The following is a 21,295-nucleotide window of genomic DNA, read 5'->3' as shown; positions in this document are numbered from 1 at the left end:
CCTTTGTGCTGACAGCTCGGAGCCTGGAGCCTGCTTCGAGTTCCGTGTCTCCTTCTCTCTCTGCCCCCCCTCCCACACTCTCTCTCTCTCTCTCTCTCTCTTCTTTCAAAAATAAATAAACATTAATAAAACAAAAAGAAAGAATAGAGTCTGCTAAAACATTGTTGACTATTTTTAATTGGGTTATTTGCCTTTTTATTACTGAGTACACGGGTTCTTTATATATTCTGCATACAAGTCCCTTATCAAATATATGAGCTACAAATATTTTCTCCCATTCTTTGAGTTGTTTTTTTACTTTCTTAATACTATCCTTAGAAAAAAAACTTTTTAATGTTGATGATAAATTGCTTTTTATAAAAAAGCCTTTGGAGATCTGGATCTCCAAAATGTTTTCCTAACACATAATGAATAGTTTCAAAGAATTTTATAGCAGGTAGGAAAGTAATTCAAGAGTGTATTACAAGAAGAACACAAGAACCTAACTGATAATTAAAACAAGAAATATTTTGATGGCTAGGAAAGTAAATTTCACATAGTTAATATATAAAAGTAAAGGCTCTGTAATATATTTAGATCTCTTTTCATATGTGTAAATGCACATAAAGCAGATTGCAAGAAATCATTTTATAAACACAAGCCAGAGAAAAGTCTGTGCTTACCCCTAAAACTAAGCTGAACTGAAGGGAAAACAGAGGTGATTACTCACTCAGGTTAACGGACTGGTGTCTATAAATGACAAGAGGATATATTAAAGAAGTCATTAACTTTATATACTGAACTGTTGCTAATGATATTTTAATAAAAGTTGCTCTGGAAGTAACCCTTTCTGGCTAATTTCTCTTCTCTCTTTGGAATCTTTGGTAGTTAAAAAAAAAAAAAAAAAAAAAAAGGAAACCACTAAATTCAATATGCATCTGCAACTTTTACAACAGTTCATGTGGAGCATACAAAGTTAACAGCTTATAAATTCTCCTTCCCTCAAAAAAGAAAATGGGCATAAAGAAACTATGAATCACTGTTGTGGTCACTCCTGTTAAAATACTTCTTCAATATACTTTGGACTATTCATTTTCTTCTTATATATAAATTTTACCTTTCTCTAAATAAACACAAGGACACCAAAAGTCAGAGAAGGAACAGAATAGGAATTCAGGTAGGCAGATGAAGCTTAAGTAACAAGGGGGCTCTTACAGGTGAGTTTGGAGGAAGTCTCTTTAACTTGCGTCAGTTAACACGAGGGAGAAGGGCCAAATGAAGGCAGAAATGTATTCCAAGCAGTCTAGTCAAAAGAGTTCAGGACTTAAGCAGAGTTCAGGTAACAGTTACAGGCAACAGCACAAAGCAGGATCTTAACACATTTTATATGCTTTATACGCTTCCTATTAAGGAAAGAACTTTATGTGCTTCCTGTTTTGTTTTGTTTTTTAATATTTATTTATTTTTGAAAGGGAGAGACTGAGTGTGAGCTGGGGAGGGGCAGAGAGAGAGGGAGACACAGAATTCAAAGCAGGCTCCAGGCTTCAAGCTGTCAGCACAGAGCCCAGAGTGGGGCTCTAACTCACGAATGGTGAGATCATGACCTGAGCTGAAGTCAAATGCCTAACCCAACTGAGCCACCCAGGTGCCCCTATGCGTTTCCTGTTAAGGATTCTCAAACCTGACCTGAGTGAGTGTGCAGTGGAGGTCAGTGGAGTACCTGGATGAAAGGAAGAGAATAGCAGCTTTTGACAGAAACGAATCCTGACAGGCCATTGAGGACTAGGTATCTGGGAGAGTTTAAAAAATTTTGGAGCCATGAATATTCTCCAGCGTGTTCTCTAACTACACTGGAAAATACAGGATAAATTGAAAAAATCATTTTACCAGCATCTGGGGAAACGCAATGTTGCCAAGTGGTGCTAACATTTAGTAGAACAGTTAGAACGTTTTGGCTATTAATAATGAATAAAACCCACTCATACTGTGAATAATACCCAAACAATAAGGAAACTTATTATGTCATGTAACAAGGGAGTTCAGAGGTAGGGCGGGGTTGATAGATGCAGTTCCCTAACAATGTCATTAAGGATCCAGTGTTTTTTCATCTCTTTACTTTGCTATCTGTTTACTTTGTAGCTCTTTGTCAAGAGCTTCATCCTTTAGGTAACAGCTTCATCCTCAGGCAATAAAAAGATGGTATCAGAAATTCTTGGCATCATAACCCAGGTATGCCAACATCCAGAGAAAGAATACCACTCTCAGGAGTGAGGAAGTATTTTTATTTATTTATTTATTTATTTATTTATTTATTTATTTATTTGGAAAAAGAATCAACTTTTTTATTCGTTCATTTCTTGCATTTGAAGTATTCCTTGATGACATCCTTGGCCTGAGACTCTTTGCCATAGTCCTTAACCACCATACAACTGCAACCAACCACTTAATGGGGTTTTCCCTCTCTGTCAGTGTTACAGAAGCCTACCTAGCTTTCCTAGTTTCTTGTTGTCATCAACCTTAATTTGGTTGATCTGGTGTTCAGTACAACGGGGACTCCACCAACTTAACATACATAGGGCCACCACAGTTGGAAGCAAGCACACAAAGATGGGCTTGGCACTTGTCTAAGGCTTTGGCAGATTTGCGAATTCCACGTGCTAGGGCATCGTGGATGAAGGCCGTCTTTAGCACCTCTTGTAAAGCAGTATTAACCTTCATTACGCCTCCAACAGCAAAGCCTTCCTCAGCCATGGCTGGTGTTGACTTATGGGTGAAGCCAAATCTTGACTACACTGGAGCACCCCCCCCACCCCCCCGCACAACCCAGCAGCAGGGAAAGAGCAGGAGTGAGGAAGTATTTCTAGAATCCTGGTACAATTGGTCACATGAAAATTTGGAACCAATTACTGGCAAGGCAATAGAATAACTATGACTGGTTTAGACTAGCCATCTGGGGTGGATTAAATTTCAGAGTAATTATTTATACTCAGTAAGATTTAAGATATTGCTTTTGTTGGGATTTCCTTAGTTTCTCCTTAAATTGTCCATAAGTTACTATAAGTTATAATTATTAAATGATATCACTAAAGAGATACCAATTAATCTTTGTGCTCATCTGTTTTGGCAAAGAGTTCTTTTTCTTCCCTCAAACCGTGAAGCCATAATTGAGGTACTACTGTTTTTCTTTGATAACCTGTAAGGAAATGGACATCTGATTAGTTGGCTTGTAAACCAACAGATAAAATGATGAAAACTGTCTAGGAGATAAATGAATTCATATTAACTATGGCATACACGTATTAAGCAGATTTAGTCACATTTAATTCAGGATGATTGAGGTTCAGAATTAATGCTATAATTTCATACTATTGACCTCAAGACAGCAGGGGGTGGGTGAGGGGCATTGTGACCTTGTCTTAATTCTAGAAAGGCAGATAATAAAATTATACAGTGTCACTTGAGCTTATCTAGCGTCACTGTAAAGACTACAAGAACTAAGCAGTGAGGGGTGATGAGAAGTAGTTAATTATCTCTGAGATTATAAATGGTAGGCTTTTAGGTGAAGAGTCACACTGTTTCTGTCCATCAGCAGGCCTGGGTGAATTGTGTCAAACTGTGTGACAGGAGAAGGCCTAAACTTTTCACTCGATGAAAGAAGAAAAGAGGTGGGTGCCTGGATGGCTCAGTCGGTTGAAATCTGACTTCTGCTCAGGTAGCGATCTCACAGTTCATGAGTTCCAGCCCCGTATCAGGTTCACTGCTGTCAGCACAGAGTCTGCTTCTGATCCTCTGTCCCCCTCTCTCTCTGCCCTCCCCTTTCTCAAAAATAAAAAAATAAAACAAATAAAATAAATAAATAAATAAATAAAACAAAAAATATATATATAATAAATAACATTAAAAATAAATAAATTAATTAAATATTAAAATAAATAATAAAATAAATACAAACATTAAAAAAGGAGTAAAGAGATTAAAGAAGCTCAATTCCCACCAAAGATCATGATTTCCAGGCACCTAAACTAGTTTGTATCTTCATTCCTGCCGAACAAAGGTGTGACAGAGCTATGTACTATTAAACAGTGTATAATTCTTGAATGAAAGCACTGAAAAGAATTTTTTGAAGAGAGGTTATTTTTCACACATGTTAAAGGGAAAATTCTAAAGTGAAAGAAAAATACAATGAAATGTAAGGACCCCATTTTTCGCCTCGAATATTTGATTTCATTAGACATACACTTGTTGAAGAGGTTTTCAAACTTTTCTGATCATAACCCACAGTAAGATATACATTTACACAGACACACATAGACACACACAGACACACAGACACACAATTTTTTAAAACTGAAACAAAAACTCAGGAACAATAGTTAAACTTTCTAAGTACCTCATAGTTCTTATTCCGTTTCATTTAAAAATAAAGTGCTGATTGGGGCACCTGAGTGGCTCAGTGGGTTGAACATCTGACTCTTGATTTTGACTCGGCTCATGATCCCAGAGTTGTGAGATCAAGCTGTGAGTCTGGTTCTGTGATGAACATGGAGCCTGCTTAAGAGTCTCTCTCCCTCTGCCCCTCTCCCTTGCTTGCTCTCTGTCTCTCTCTCTCAAATTAAAAAAAAAAAAAAGTGCCGATTGACACCCAATAAGTTGATTTTATGACCTACTAACGGGGTCTGACCTGCAGTTTGAAAAACATTGTTGTAAGGTAAATGGATAAAGAATGTTCTGATTCCCTAACACAAATGATGCCTCTGCTCCTCCTTAACAGACAGCAGAGGGAAGGAGACTATTCCATAGACAATGGTGAGAAGTGGCTGGGCTGCTTAACCCCCAACTTTGATGTCCGAGTTTCACCTTCCCTTTGGGAGCTCATAATGCTGCCACCACCAAGCTGGCCTCAAGAAGACCTACTCCCTTTTAGCCTCTTGTCTAAGATAGAACTCTTTCCTGAACTTCCTGTGGCCTAGCTGTATCAGGTTGAAACATTTAAATAAGATTTTACCAAAGGCTGAGAGACAACAGAGGGAAATGAACACAAAGAGTAACATGAGCCTAGACAATCATCTAGTAAGATAACGCTCATTTATCTTCAGGTTTTACAGAGGTCATCTTTTCATTTCCTTCTGGGAGGGCCTTGAAATGAATTCTCAAGAAAACAACAGAGTGACTCCCAGTCAAGACCTCCAGTTCCCCTTCCAGACCTTGTAGTTTCTGGTTTCCTGTTCATTTCCCACCTCCTCTGATACTCAGCTCAGTGAAAGTCCAAATTTTTGGTTGAGGCTTTCACCCCCAACCTCAGGAGTATGAACTTGCTCTGTGGCTTTATCCTTCTCAGACTATAAGGCAACATCTTTACATTCTTAGAAGAGATATATATAAACTCCTTTTGTGAGTACCCAAAGAACTGATTAAAATAAAGATGTTTCATTTTCCAGAAAGCAAATGAATTTACCCTGGCCCTTCTTTTTTTTTTTTTTTTTTTTTTTTAGTGTTTATTTATTATTTTTGAGAGAGAGAGAGCATGAGCAGGGAAGGGCAGAGAGAAAGGGAGACACAGAATCCAAAGCAGGCTCCATGCTCTGAGCTGTCTGCACAGAACCCGTCATGGGGCTCGAACTCACAAACCTCAAGATCATGACCTGAGTCAAAGTCAGATGCTTAACCAACTGAGCCACCCAGGGGCCCCACCCTGGCCCTTCTGAAATATGATAAATTCAGACAGAAGAGGCATAATTAGAGCAGCAAAAACACCATGCTTCTCAATTTTAGCTTTTTCCCCCCTTTTCCTTTTTTTTTTTTTTTTAAATGTTTATTTGTTTTGAGAGAGAGAGAGAGAGAGAGCACAGGGGAGGGGCAGAGAGAAGGAGACAGAGAATACCAAGTAGGCTCTCTGTTGTCAGTGCAGAGCCTGAAGCAGGGCCCAATCCTATGAACCGTGAGATCATGACCTGAGCTGAAATCAACAGTCAGATGCTTAACTGACTGAGCCACCCAGGCACCCCCACCTTTTTCCTTCTTAAGACACAGACTTTAGAGTTAAGTATGAAGTCCAATTCTTACCTTAAAGGACAAGCTTCTTATTCTCTCTGAACCCTAGTTTACTCATCCATAAGATGGACTAAGTAGTACTCGCTTTCTGGGATTGTTAAAAAAGAATTAAGGGGCACCTGGGTGGTTCAGTAGGTTAAGCATCCAGCTTCGGCTCAGGTCATGATCTCCTGGTCCGTGAGTTCAAGTCCTGATTCAGGCTCTGTGCGCTCTGTGCTGATAGCTCAGAGCCTGGTGCCTGCTTCAGATTCTGTGTCTCCCTCTCTCTCTGCCCCTCCCCCTCTCACGCTCTGTCTCTCTCTCTCTCTCTCTGTCTCTCTCTCTCTCTCAAAAATAAATAAACATTTTTAAAAATTTAATTAAAAAAAAGAATTAAGTGAGCTAGTCCTAATATACGTATAATTCGCTCAGCAAATGATCAGTAAATAATAGCTGTTGCTTATCTTAGGTATGTTCAGACAGACTAAGAAAGCAAACATTGTCAACTCCTTGCTTAACAACAAAATCATTTCAGACTGCCTATTTCCTGGTCTGATGTTCTCCTTGGGGAATCTCTAGATATGCCTATATCCAGAAGGATACTGCTGTGTGTCTTCTGGTCTGCTAACTCCTGCTACAACAGAAATTTGATTGTAAGTGTAGTGGATATAAAAAAAGACAAAGGGCAAATATAGGCATCCATATGTTTCTTTCTGTTCCTACCACACCCAACTTAAGGCCTCAAGAGTCTCTATTATAAGGAGTCTGTGCCTCCAGTCTACCTCCCACCAATAAAACTTGTAATGCCAGATGGATTTCCTAAAGCACAATTCTAATTGTGTCACTTTGATGCTCAATAAATTTTCTTGACTTCCAACAACTGGCCAAAGGAACTCTGAACTGTATATTTTGTTATTTGGTGTACCAGATGAAGTAAAAGGCTCTAACTTGCTTTTGTGGTTTTTTGGTTTTTTTTAACATTTACTTATTTTTGTGAAACTGAGAGACAGAGCACGAGCAGGGGAGGGGCAAAGAGAGGAGACACAGAATCCAAAGCAGGCTCCAGGCTCTGAACTGTCAGCACAGAGCCTGATGCGGGGCTCAAACCCACGAACCATGAGATCATGACCTGAGCTGAAGCTGAATGCTTAATGGACTGAGCTACCCCAGTGACCCATTGCTTTTATTTAAAAAAAAAAAAAGAAAAAAAAAATTTTAAATTAAAAAAATTAAAAAACGCGTTTTTATTGTTGAAGTCAGTCTGCTTCTTCGTATTTGACATTTTTCTTTAAGTGGATGGTAGGTACATAAAAGTTTTGTCTTTTTGTTATTATTATTGGGGTAAACAGTCCCCATTTCCCCTTCCCACCCCTATTCTTCCTGCCCTGGGGAACCACTAATCTGTTTTCTGTCCTTAAGGATTTGAAAGTGCTGCTTATTTCAATAAATGGAATCCTGTAGGATGTAGCCTTTTGTGTCTGGATTCCTTCACTTAGAACAATGTTTACAAGGTTCATCTATGTCGTAGCATGTACCATTCTTTTTTATAGCTGAAAAATATTCCACTGTATGGATATACCAACTTTTGTTTATACACTTATCTGTTGATAGACTATTCAGGTTATTTTCTCCTTTTGGCTACTGTGAATAGTGGGGAATAGCTATGAGTACTTGTGAGCAAGATCTTGTTTGAACACCTGTTTTAAATTCTTTAGATTATATATCCAGGAGTGGAACTGCCAGGTCATATGGAAATTCTATATCTAACATTTTGGAAAACTGCCAATTTGTTTTGCAAAGTCACTACACCATTTTACATTCCCATTAACAGTGTTTAAATGTTCTGATTTCTTTTTTTTAATTTTTTTTTTTTACATTTACTTATTTTTGACAGGAAGAGAAAGAGCACAAGGGGGGGAGGGGCAGAGAGAGAGGGAGACACATAATCCAAAGCAGGCTCCAGGCTCTGAGCTGTCAGCACAGAGCCCGACAGGGGGCTCAAAGTCATGAACTGTGAGATCATGACTTGAGCCAAAATCAGACGCTAACCGACTGAGCCACCCAGGCGCCCCTAAATGTTCTGATTTCTTAACACCTTCATCAACATTTGTGATTCCCTGACTTTTTTGTTATAGCCATAATAGTGGGTGAGAGATTTTGATTTACATTTCCCTAATGATTACTGATGTCATTGAGTTTTACATGTATTTTTTGGCCATTTGTTTTTTGTTTTTTGGGGTTTTTTTTGAGGAATGTCTACTCAGATCTTTGGCCTATTTCTAATTGGGTTATTTGTTTTTTAGTATTGACTTGTTACATTCTTTATGTATTCTATATACAAATCCTATGTTCGATATATGAGTCATAAATATTTTCTTCCATTCTGTGGATTATCTTTTTACTTAATGGTGTCATTTAAAGCAGAAAGGTTTTTAATTGTGATGAAGCCTAATTTATCTATTTTTTTCTTTTTTTGTTTGTGCTTCTGGTGTCATATCTAAGAACTCATGACCTGAGCCGAAGTCAGAAGCTCAACAGACTCAGCCACCCAGGTGCCCCCCCCCATTTTTTTTAAATGTTTCATCATTTTAGCTGTTGAATTCAGGTTGTTGGTCCATTTTGAATTAATTTTTATATACAGTCTGAGATAGGCTCCAACTTCATTCTTTCACACGTAACTATCCAGTTGTCCAACATCATTTATTGAAAAGATTCTTCTTTCTCCATTGAATGGCCTTGGCATTCTTGTCAAAAATCAGTTGACTATAGACAGATGGGTTTACTTTTGTTTATGTATTTATTTTTTACTTCTTTTATTAAATTTATTCCTCTTTTAAGATTTTATTTTTAAGTAATTTTAAGTACACCCAATGTGGGACTTGAACTCATAACCCCGACATCAGAGTCACATGCTCCACTGACTGAGCCAGCCAGGTACCCCTCATTAAATTTATTGCTAACTATTTTATTCTTTTTGATGTTATTGTAAATAGAATTTGCTTTAAGTGGGCTCTACACCCAACACAGGGCTTGAACCACAACCCTGAGATCAAGAGTTGCACTCTCTACCAACTGAGTCAGCCCTGTGCCCTTTAAAATAGAATTTTCTTAATTTCATTTTCTGAGTATTCTTTGCTAGTGTCTAAAAATACAATTGATTTTTATATATTGCTCTTGTATCCTTCAGCCTTACTGTACTAGTTTATGAGCTCAAACAGTTTTTTTGGTGGATTTTTTATTATCTATATACAAGATTATATCATCTGTGAATATAGTTTTACTTCTTCCTTTCCAATCTGGATGCCTTTTATTTCTTTTTCTTGCCTAATTTCCTGCTAGAACATTCAATATAATGTTGAATGGAAGTAGCAAAAGTAATCATGCTTGTCTTGTTTGCTGTGGGGTTTCATAGTTGCTTTTTTTTAAAGCATCTTTTTAAAAAATTAATTCGTTGATTTTTTTTTTTTTTTTTAGTAATCTCTGCACCCATTGTGGGGCTCAAACTCATGATCCTAAGATCAAGAGTCGTATGCTCTTCTGACTGAGTCAACCAGGTGCCCCCATAGATGCTTTTTATCAAGTTGAGGAAGTTTCTTTCTATTCCTAGTCTGTTAACTGTTTTTATTATGAAAGGGTATTGGATTTTGTCAATTTTTTTTTTGCATCCATTAAATTACCATGTGGGGTTTTTTTCCCTTTAAATTGTGTGGATATGGTGTATAACATTTATTGATTTTTGGATATTAAATCAATCTCACTTTCCTGAAATATATCCCATTTGTTCATGGTGTATAATTCTTTGCATATGTTATTGAATCTGATTGGCTAGTATTTTGTTGAGGTTTTATTTGTTCAAATTCGTAAGACATAATGAGTTTTGGCTTTTTTGTGTGTGACATTTTTGTCTAGTTTTGTTATCAAGGTACTAATAGCTTAATACAATGAGTTAGGAAATGTTCCCTCATCCATTTTTTTGTAAGCGTTTGTGAAGAATTGGTAATTAATTCTTGAAATGTTTGGTAGAATTTGCTAGTTAAGTCATCTGAACTTTTCTTCATGGGTAGATCTTTTTATTACTAACATTTTTATGTGCCTACTAAGACTCTGTTTCTTAAATCAGCTTTTGGTATTTTGTTTCTTTATAGAAATTTCTCCATCTAAATTATCTAACTTATTGGCATACAATTGTTCATAGTATTCCTCCATAATCCTTTTTATATCAGTAAGGTCAACAATAATGTTCCCTATTCATTTCTGATTCCAGGAATTTAAGTCTTTCTATTTTTACCTTGGTCAATCTAGCTAAAGGCTTGTCAATTTTTTGGTCTTGTCAAAGGACCAGTTTTTGTTTTGTTTTTATTTTTATCATTTTCCTATTCTCTATTTCATTAATTTCCTCTTTAATCTTTATTTCCTTCCATCTGCTTGCTTACAGTTTAGTTTGCTCTTCTTTTACTTGTGTCTCAACATGGAAGGTCAAGTTACTGGTTAAAGATCTTTCTTCTTTTTTAACATTCTTAATTTTCAGCTGTAAATTATCTTCTAAGCACTGCTTTAGCTGCACCCCATAAGTTTCATTTGTGCTTTCATTTTCATTCATCTCAAGTATTTTCTAATTTCCCTTTTGCTTTCTCCTTTGACCCTTTCAGTATTTAGGAGTGCATTGTTTAACTTCAACATACTTGCAAGTTTCCCCAAATTCTTTCTGTTAATGGATTTCCAATTTCATTCAATTCTTACTGGAAAACAAATGTTGTATTATTTCTATCCTCTTATATGTATTTGTTTGTTTTTATGGCTTAGCATATGGTCTGTCCTGGAGAATTTCCCATGTGTACTTGAAAAGATTGTGTATTCTGCTATTGTTGGGTGGAGGGCTCTACAGAAGTCCATTAGACCTAGTTTGTTTATAGCATTGTTCAAGTCTTCTGTTTTCTTGCTGGCCTATCCAATTGTTCTATCCACTTCTGAAAGCGGAGTATTGACGTCTCCCACCATTATTGTACACTATTTCTCCCTTCATTTCTGTCAGTTTTTGCTTAATGTATTTTGATGATCTGTTGTCAAATGTATATATGCCTATAGTTGTTATAGCTTCTTGACAGATTAACCCATTTATCATTATGAAATGTCCCTCTTAATCTCTAAAAAGATTCTCTGTTAATAGGCTTTAAGTCTATTTTGTCTGACATTAGTACAATCACTCCAACTTTATTTTGTTGTTTGCATGATATACCCTTTCCATTCTTTTACTTTCTATTTGTATATTGGAATCTAAAATGTGTCTCCTGTTGACAGTATATAGTTGGATTTTTTCAAAATCCAGTCTGACAATGTTCCATTCACATGTAATGTTATTAGATTGGATTTACACTTGCCATTTTAATTTTGTTTTCTATGCCTTGTGTGGTTTTGTTCCTCTAATTTATTTTTTACTGTATGTTTCAAGAGGGGTAACCTGAGTTACTTCCTAGCCAGTATATCCTGGGTTTCCAACACAATGCTGAATTTAGCATGAGAGATAATAGGTGATAAATATGTCACAGTCTGGCCTAGTGGTTCTTAAAACATGGACTCCAGACCAGCAGAATCAACAGCACTTGGGAATTTGTTAGAGGAAAAAAGTTAATTGCTGTGCTCAAACTTGGGTTTGAATCCCAGCTCCAAACTCACAGCTGTGATTTGGGGCAGGTCACTAAACCACTGAGTCTTATTTCCTCCAACAATCTTACCCTACAGTGCTGTGAGGGCTAAAAGAGATTAGCAAGGTAATGTAAGTAACTCTACTACTAGATCAGGACTTTCTTAATGTTAATATTCTTTCCCATCGTTCTAATATAATAAAAGCATCTACTGTTTTCTCAGTATTTTCAGTATGTAACTACCAGGGACTTAAATTATTTAAACCACTTCTCATTTCAGCAACTGTTAAGAAGGAAAAATGCAGAAATAGGAATAGGAATAGAAAACATGAGGTTGTTTGGTAGTTTACCACAGAAAAAGAGAAATCTAGTCTGAGCTCATCTTTCAAAGTGCTCAGAAAAATTAGGTAGCAATTTAAATACCACCCTGGATACTGGTATATGCTCAAGGCCTGGAATTACAGCAATTAAAACAAATCACTGTTCTCTGTACTTTTTTTACTTTTACTGACAGCATGGCAATAATCCTGTGTGGTGGACAGGGCAGGTATTACTATCTCCATTTTACAGGGACTTACAGCTCAGAGGGATTAAGCGCCTTGTCTGTGATTACATGACTAGATCGTGGGGAAGTTGAGATTGAAGCCATGTCAGTTAATTGCAAATATCATAATATCACAACTTTTGAGAAGGCCTCAAAATAACCTACTGAGAGGATATAGAAGTCACTATGTATCTACATAATACTACTGAATAAATAAATATCTGATTTATAAGTAAAAATTTTGTTGCAATAAATACAACTGCAAATATCCTATTTAAGAGGATCTCCGTACTATTTAAGAAGAGATTCTGTGCTATGTGCAACACTGATTTTTGGAGTAGAAGGTAGGAAGTGTGTATGTGAATATTTATTCTGACTAAAAGTTTAAACAACATGCACAATGTTTTTGAAGTCTTTGTAATTTGATTTGACTATATGGGTTTTATGGTAATATACACATTGCTGTTTTAGTGTACCATTTGAAAGTGTCATTGTGTGGAATGCATATATAGATTAGGTAACGTTCAAGCACACAAGACTTACATTATTCACTCTCTATAGCATACTAAAATTTTTGAGGGAAGATCCTAGGTTTCTCCCCCCGATTTCACTGTGCCCACCACTAATGAGTGAACAGACACATAAATGAGTAAACAAGTGCATTTTCTTTAAAATCATCCTTTGTTTACTCCCTATTTTGTCAAAAGTACCCTACTCTATTTCTGACCCTTGACGTCTCTATTATCTCCGGTTAGTCAAAATATTTCCACCCAGGCCCAGACTCAATTCTTTCTGGAATCAAGATCCTTTCTTCAGGGCGCCTGGGTGGCTCAGTCGGTTGAGCGGCCGACTTCAGCTCAGGTCATGATCTCGCGGTCCGTGGGTTCGAGCCCCGCGTCAGGCTCTATGCTGACAGCTCAGAGCCTGGAGCCTGTTTCGGATTCTGTGTCTCCCTCTCTCTGACCCTCCCCTGTTCATGCTCTGTCTCTCCCTGTCTCAAAAATAAATAAACATTAAAAAAAAAAAAAGAAAAAAAGATCCTTTCTTCCCCAGACCACTGCTTTATCCCCTAAGTGACAGATCAAAGTGATTCTCAATAGTAATTTGTATCCTATGTTGGGGTCCCCTGAGCTGCTCACATGAATTTGCTTATCAACATTTTTAGTACTCTACTCATTTCTTATGAACCAAGCTTCTAATCAAAATCAGCACATTCAAGATTCTTTCTGGTGCTTCCCTTTTCCAATGTCTTTTATTTCTGCAGCTCCTTTCACGCATTCATTACAGTGTTGCACATTTTATTATTACTTTATTTTTTTAGGTGTATTTATTTATTTTTAGTACTCTCAACACCCAATGTGGGCCTCGAACTCATGACCTTGAGATCAAGAGTTGCATGTTTTTGTAACTGAGCCAGCCAGGTAGCCCACAGTGTTCCACAATTTAATAGAGAGCTGAATTTTGTGTTTAGCCAGTTAAGAAAAAAAATGAAGTCTGTACAATTTTTAAGATATTTATTTATTTAGTTTATTTATTTATTTTGAGAGAGAAAGTAAGCAGGGGAGGGGCAGGGAGAGAGGAGAGATAGAATCCCAAGTAGGTGCCACACTGTCAGCACAAAGCCTGATGTGGGGCTGGAACTCTCCAACTGCAAGATCATGACTTGAGCTGAAATCTAGAGTCAGCTGCTTAAGCAACTGAGCCACCCAGGTGCCCCTATGCAATTTTTTTTTTAAGTAGGCTGTACACCCACTGTGGGGCTTGGACTCAAGACCCCAAGATCTTGATCTTGCAAGCTCTATTGACCGAGACAGTCAGGAACTCCGATACAATTCTTATTGATGTGTTGTAAATGTATTGCTAATGAATGGCTTTTGGAAATAAATTCCCTTTTTGGGAAAGAAGGTGAGGGCAATGAGAAAAAAAGGAAAAATTTTTCTTGAGTATTGACTTTCTTGAGGTATGTATTTAATTTTCACAAAACCCTTATAAGTAAGACAGAAACTAGTAGTTCCTAAATATCCATTCTTTTTTTTTTTTTTTAACGTTTAATTATTTTTGAGACAGAGAGAGACAGAGCGTGAACGGGGGAGGGTCAGAGAGAGAGGGAGACACAGAATCCGAAACAGGCTCCAGGCTCCGAGCTGTCAGCACACAGCCCGACGTGGGGTTCGAACTCACGGACCGCAAGATCATGACCTGAGCTGAAGTTGGCCGCCCAACCGACTGAGCCACCCAGGCGCCCCCCTAAATATCCATTCTTCCCTTCCTGAAAAGTAATAAAATTTTTGGTGGGCACATGGCTGTACAGCTAATATTTATAGTTCCTAGCCTCTCTTGCAGCTATGATATGAGCAGAGTGATATGAGCAGAATGAAGGTGTGGAGCTTGTGGATGGTATTCTGCAAGGTAACAAATGTGTCCTCCTCCTTGTTTTTCTCTCTCCTTACTTGAGTAAATGTTGATTTTTTGACTGGGACCACATGAACGAGAGTAGCACATTATGGCTGGTATAGCCATAAGACTGATGAGAAAGCATTGAAATCTAAGTCCCCAACACTGTGGAGCCTATGCATCAGCCCTGGACTGTATACACTGAGACATTCTCATAAGTAAGAAATCATTTCTACTAGTGGTGCCTGGGTGGCTCAGTCGGTTAAGCACCCAGCTCTTCGTTTCGGCTCAGCTCATGATCTCCCAGGTACATGAGTTCTAGCCTTGCATCAGGCTCTGCACTGACAGTGTGGAGCCTGCTTGAAATTCTCTCTCTCTGCCTCTCTCTCAGCCCCAACCCTGCTCACATGCTCGCTCTCTCACTCTCTCTCTCAAAATAAAGAAATAGACTTAAAAAATTAATTTCTACCTTGTTTATGCCACTATTATTTAAGTCTTTGTTATGGTTTCTGAACCAGAGTTGCTTAACTCCCTGTGCGATCTATGTGAGTGGAGGTCTCTCGAGTTGTGCAACATGGTGGCATTGAATTGAACTTCCAACTAATAGAATAAGGACACAAATTCAGAAAGATTAAAAACTTTTCTGAAGTCAAACTACTACATGATAAGGTGAAAATGAACCCAGGTCTGTAGGATACCAAATAGTGACAATAATAGATACCAGCCCTCGATTTTCACTTTGTGAAATGTTGTTGACCAGAAGGAAAGCTCTACCACTTGTATTCTTACAGTGGTTTCAATTCCCACTCAAAATAGCAACAATAATTGTTTGGGTATCAAAAAAAGAAGTGGGGGTCTTCTGGATGTGTGCTCTTCTTAGTACTAACAATGGTAATAGGGAATCTAGTTTGTACCACGGTATTTTTATAATGACATTAATATCACTGTGTACAGGTGTAATCTCAGCTTTCCTACTCACCTCTCTTGCTCTGCTTCCTGGAACAAGTTCCTTCCTTGTATCTGCCATCCACAACAAACTATATAAACCATGTGAGCAGGGCATATGACCCCAACAAGAACACACTTGAAATTTAACAAGATTACAGATAGAGCGGTATTGCAAGAGTGTGTGACTGGGCAGCTGATATTTATATTGAAGAAAAAGAGAAAAGGAGAGTTAATAGTTACTGAATGTCTCCCACATGCTAAGCCCTGTGCTAGGCTTCTAATACATATTGTGTCACTTCAACTTTGCTATAACCCAGGGAGGTAGGTATTGTTTCCACTTAGCTGTGACAAAACAAAGACAGTATAAAGGCACATGCTGGCTGGCTGACAGAGCAGTGATTTGAAGCCAGGTCTGAGTAAAAAATCCATGTTCTTTCCACTACACCTTGCTGCCTTTAGATGCCTTAAAGTCCTGGGGCACCTGGCTGGCTCAGTCAGCAGAGCATTACTCTTGATCTTGGGGTTTTGAGTTTGAGCCCCACTTTGGGTGTAGACATTACTTAAAAATAAGTTTTCAAAAATCTTTAAAGTCCTTTCAAAAATAATTTTCTCATTTTTAAATACACCATCCCCTTTATATAACTCTGCAGATTGTTTTGGGACTATTAAGAAATTTTCCAGGGGGGGCACCTGGATGGCTCAGTCGGTTAAGCGTCTGACTTTGGCTCAGGTCATGATCTCATGGTCTATGGGTTCAAGCCCCACTTCAGGATCTGTGCTGACAGTTCAGAGCCTGGAACCTGCTTTGGATACTTTGGACTCTGTGTTTCTCTCTCTCAAAAATAAACATACACACATACATACATACATAAAAGAAATTTACCAGCCTTTAATATGTTTGGCCTGTCCAATAAAATATTTGATAAGATTCAGAAAATCCAGTGGATCCTTGGTTGTAATGTAACAAAAGGTGCCAGTTGGCAACAAGGTACGGAGCTTACGTCAGAATGCAAATCAGCATACTACTTCCTTAAGAGACAAAGTTTCACTATGGAAGGAAAAGCCAGCTGAATAGTGTGTTTAGTGACACAGTTGATTTCATTCTGTCAAAAACTTCTTATCTCATTGCCAACTGATAATATTTTTTGAGTGGTAATCATTCTGATGACTGCATTTGGGGAAGCACTAGTGTAGTGTAGACTACATTGGGGTGTAGTCAATAATCCCACCTACAATACAATGAGACTTCATTATTATACACTATTTTCACTTTGTAAATAGAAAAGCAAGAAGAGAGCGATCTTTTCAAAGAAAATAGGTAATCTTCTCTAACCTAAAAATATTAACCAGGATTTATCCATTAGTTAAGTCATTCATTTATTCACTCAAGACTAGTATACAAAGAAAGATACTTAGGACAGAGTCTGCCTTCTGCTCAGAGGGGGTAGGATAGTTAAGCACCAAATTAATAAAATTATTATTATACAATGTGATTATCCTTGATTCCTCTTTTTCTTCCCACACAACAATTGATGAGCAAATTCTGTTGGTTCTTATCTTCAAAATATAAACAGAATTTTCAGTTGTATCCCTTTGCCCAGGACAACTGCATTTCACTACTCCAGAGGATGTTATTTGCATGTTAATCTCCATAAATGGGGCCCTGTTCCCACCACCCTCCACACTCTGCACTTCCTTCTCAATCTCCCTAAACCAAGCCACCACCATCTCTTTTCATCTATTCTTGCTCTACTATATTGTATTGTCCACACAACAGCTAGAGTGTCCCTCCACTGCTCCAAAACCTCCAGTGGATTCTTAGCCTATTCAGAAAAACATCCAGAGTCCTCACTGTAGCCTGCAAGCCCCAAATTATCTCAAGCAGGCAACAAAGTCATTTTCTTAAATGACAGGGGATAGGACTGAACTGGGGATGGGAGGAGCATGGTGAGGGAAGGGAATGGTCAGGTACTGAAAGGCAGGGGAAAGGTAGCTGACAGGTAAAACGACTGACAGAGACCCCAAGAACCCAAGTGAGATGTGATACCATTAATTTCTGATAGTTCCAGCCTGAAATGTACAGGCTAGAACTGTTAGATATTAGATCATCTCTATTAGATAATTTCTAATCATGCTATGAAGGTAAGAGTAAATGTAAGGTTAGTGAAAATGCATGTCAGTTTTTGGTGCAAAACAAATTCTCCCAACACTCCATGACTTAAAACAACAAATATGTATTATTTCTCATGATTCTAAAGTTTTTAAATTTATTTTGAGAGAGCGTGAGTGGGAGAGGGGCAGAGAGACAGCATCCCAAGCAGGCTCTGCACTGTCAGTGTGAGCCTGACGCAGGGCTTGAATCCATGAACCATGAGATCGTGGCCTGAGTTATAAAACCAAGAGTCAGATGCTTAACTGATGAGTTACCCAGGAGCCCCTATATCTTGTGATTCTAAATGTCAGCAGGTGGTTCTGTTCTAGGCCAGCTCAGTTGGATGAAATGGTCTAGAACTGCCTTATTCAAATACCTGATAGTTGGCAGACTGGTTGTTCTGGAGAGACCTCGGCTCTATTTATTTCTACTTTAAAAGATCTCTCATTCCCCAGCCAGCTAGCTCAGGCTTCTAAGTGAACCCATTGTTCTAAAGAGCAGACGGCAAGATCTGTATGTGCCAGCATTTTTTTCAGTCATTACTTGAGTCATAGTTGCTAATGTCCCTTGACCAAAGCAAGTCACATGATCAAACCCAGAATCAGTGAAGGAGGGACTGAATAAGGTCAATACAGGGAGGAGTGAAAAAACTGGGATGCATACAACCACAGAAGGTAGATAGAGTACTGAACTAGGCTTAGGGTTTTCTGGGCAGGGTCAGACAGGGGTAAGCCTACAAGGAAGTATAGAGTTTGGTGAGGAAGTTTGTTGCTCAGAAGAGCAATTACAAGCTGCAGCTGAGAGGAAAAGGAAATGAGATCAGGAAGTGTTTACACACTGGGAGAAAGTGATGTTAAATGATCCTGGAACCCATTGCAATATCTGTGGGGATCATTCGCATACCAAGAAGCAATTCTCAGACACCAGTTGGATGTCCTACAGTTGAACACAATTCCGACACTGTCTACCCATAGATAGATTCAGATCTTACAGGTGAAGTGCCCAGTCCTTCAAGACTGCCGCCCCCCTTCAAATGTTAATTGCCAAGTCCAGGTTGTCACCTGTTTCTGGCTGACTATGGCTCTGAGCTCCCAAAAACCCCCTCCTTGGGTTCAATTAAATTTGCTAGAGTGGCTCACAGAACTCCAGAAAACATTTTACTTGCTTTACTAAGTTAATAAGTTAACTTTACTTACATTTAGATTACTGATTTATTATAAAAGGATATAACTCAGAACAGCCAGATGGAGGAGATGCATAGGCAGGGTATGGGGAAAGGGTGTAAAACTTCCAGGCTCTCTCCAAACATACCTATCTCCCCACATCTCCATGTCTTCACAAACCTGGAAGCTCTCTGAACCCTGCCATCTTAGGTTTTTAAAGAGGCTTCATTATATAGGTATGATCAATTACTGACCATTGGTGATTGAACTCAACCTCCAGCCCATCTCCCTACAGGAAGGTCAGGGGGATGGGATGGAAAACTCCAACTTTATAATTACATGGTTGGTTTTTCTGGAAACCAGCCCCTATCCTTAGGTGCTTCCAAATGTCACTATAAACAAAACGAGACACACCTTTACTAATCTCATCACCTAGGAAATTCCAAATGTTTTGGGAGATCTGTACCAGCAACCCAGATGAAGATGAAATATATATATTTCTTATTATACATCTCAGTATCACAGATGTATTATTTTTTTTTTAATTTTTTTTTTTAGCGTTTATTTATTTTTGAGACAGAGAGAGACAAAGCATGAACGGGGGAGGGTCAGAGAGAGGGAGACACAGAATCGGAAACAGGCTCCAGGCTCTGAGCTGTCAGCACGGAGCCCGACGCGGGGCTCGAACTCACGGACCGCGAGATCATGGCCTGGGCCGAAGTCGGCCACTTAACCGACTGAGCCACCCAGGCGCCCCAGTATCACAGATGTATTAAAGAGAATGAAGTTCTACATGAGAAAGGACAGCTGTGTTGGTAGCAGTGGGGAGAGAGCTGGGAGGATCAAAGAGAGAATGATATTTAATTATAAGACTTATAGCCCATGCCAGCCCTGCCCCAGCTGAAGGCACCTGTGAGGTGGAAAGCAGCTGGGAGCCCACACCTCTCAGAGGGTGTGGTACTTGGGTCTCTGGAAGGTCAGCCGGTGGTCTCCTGATAAGTTTCCTTTTTTTTTTTTTTAAGTCTTTTTTTTTTTTTTTTTAAGTAGGTTTCACACCCAGTGTGAAGCCCAGCACAGGGCTTGAACTCACAACCCTGAAATCAAGACCTGAGCTGAGATCAAGCATTGGACTCTCAGCCGACTGAGCCACCCAGGCACCCCTCTTAAAGAAATCTTTCTAGGGGCGCCTGGGTGGCGCAGTCGGTTAAGCGTCCGACTTCAGCCAGGTCACGATCTCGCGGTCCGTGAGTTCGAGCCCCGCGTCGGGCTCTGGGCTGATGGCTCAGAGCCTGGAGCCTGTTTCTGAGCCTGTGTCTCCCTTTCTCTCTGCCCCTCGCCCGTTCATGCTCTGTCTCTCTCTGTCCCAAAAATAAATAAACGTTGAAAAAAAAATTAAAAAAAAAATATTTCTAGGAGCAGCATGAGGAAGACAACCACCACCCCTCTCCCTGGACTGACAAAGCCACCTGCCAACTACTGCTGCCACCAGCACCAAGAGAAAGGCAAAAGGAGATCCTAAAGGTGACAAGGTGAAGGTGAAGGATGAGCCACAGAGTAGATCGGCACAGTTGTCTGCTAACCCTGCTCCTCCAAAACCAGAACCCAGGCGTAAAAAGTCTGCTGTAAAGAAAGGAGAGAAGTTGCCCAAAGGGAGAAAGGGGAAAGCAGATGGTGGCAAGGATGGGAGCAATGCTGCAAAGAACCTAGATGCTTCCACAGTCCAGTCACAGAAAACAGAACACACTGGGAATACCAAGTGAAGTGTACGTTTTTGATAGCTCTGTGCTTCTAGTGCTCTGTGCTACTGTTTCAAATACTATTTTTCTTCAGTCAGGTTTTATGAAAACGTAGAATTTGGTTTTTTCTTTCAAACTGATGTTGTTAGTATACAAGACACATTGTTGTTGTCTTTTGTGAAAAGTGTAAATACCACTAATACAATGTCTCAGAAGCCAGATTGAAATGGGCGATCTTCTATCTTTGCTTTTTTTTTTTTAAGATTATTCTTGGTTCTCGGGGGGAGATTTTCTGACATTCACACATGTCTTTGGCTTAGAAGCCTTACAGCATAGGGAAGCAAAACTTCATGTCTTCTTTCCTGATGCCATCAGCACATATGCTTGACTTCCTGAAGTAGTTATGATATGGCTTTGGAACCCCTAAAATCCTGTGTCAGGTACTCAGGCTTTTGGGTGATAACATCAAGATGGTGTTGCCCAAAAGACCCAAGATTCCTGTTTGTAGTTTGCAGATCATCCCATTGATAATCTTGGAGTTTTTAGTACGTTTCCTTCGTGTCAGAGTTGACCTGTGAAAAGATCTTATTACATGCCTCATGGGAAATATCCACCACTTCTGAGAACTGTGCCTGTTCAAAACAGCAACAGAAGACTGTTGACTTTTGGGGGAGCAGAGTTTGAAAGGTGTCAGATGTTATGGCTTG

General features: G+C 38.9%; 1 protein-coding gene and 1 pseudogene across 1 annotated transcript; one reads left to right on the top strand and one right to left on the bottom strand.

Annotated features, from left to right (window-relative positions):
- Positions 1-2,295: 2,295 nt before the first annotated feature.
- On the bottom strand, positions 2,296-3,241 carry LOC112858527 (small ribosomal subunit protein eS12 pseudogene; annotated as a pseudogene).
- Positions 3,242-17,481: 14,240 nt separating this feature from the next.
- On the top strand, positions 17,482-20,759 carry LOC112858847 (high mobility group nucleosome-binding domain-containing protein 4-like). Its single transcript, XM_025922213.2, has 2 exons — positions 17,482-17,537; positions 20,315-20,759. Exons 1-2 carry the CDS (start codon positions 17,482-17,484, stop codon positions 20,610-20,612), a joined length of 354 nt encoding a protein of 117 aa, XP_025777998.1. The 3' UTR covers positions 20,613-20,759.
- Positions 20,760-21,295: the final 536 nt, after the last annotated feature.

Source organism: Puma concolor, chromosome B1 (genome assembly GCF_028749965.1).
Source record: "Puma concolor isolate L17-30 chromosome B1, mPumCon1.1.hap2, whole genome shotgun sequence".
Lineage (NCBI taxonomy): Eukaryota > Metazoa > Chordata > Mammalia > Carnivora > Felidae > Puma > Puma concolor.
The sequence above is the reverse complement of the archived record's forward strand: the minus strand, read 5'-3'. Positions and strand labels throughout refer to the sequence as shown.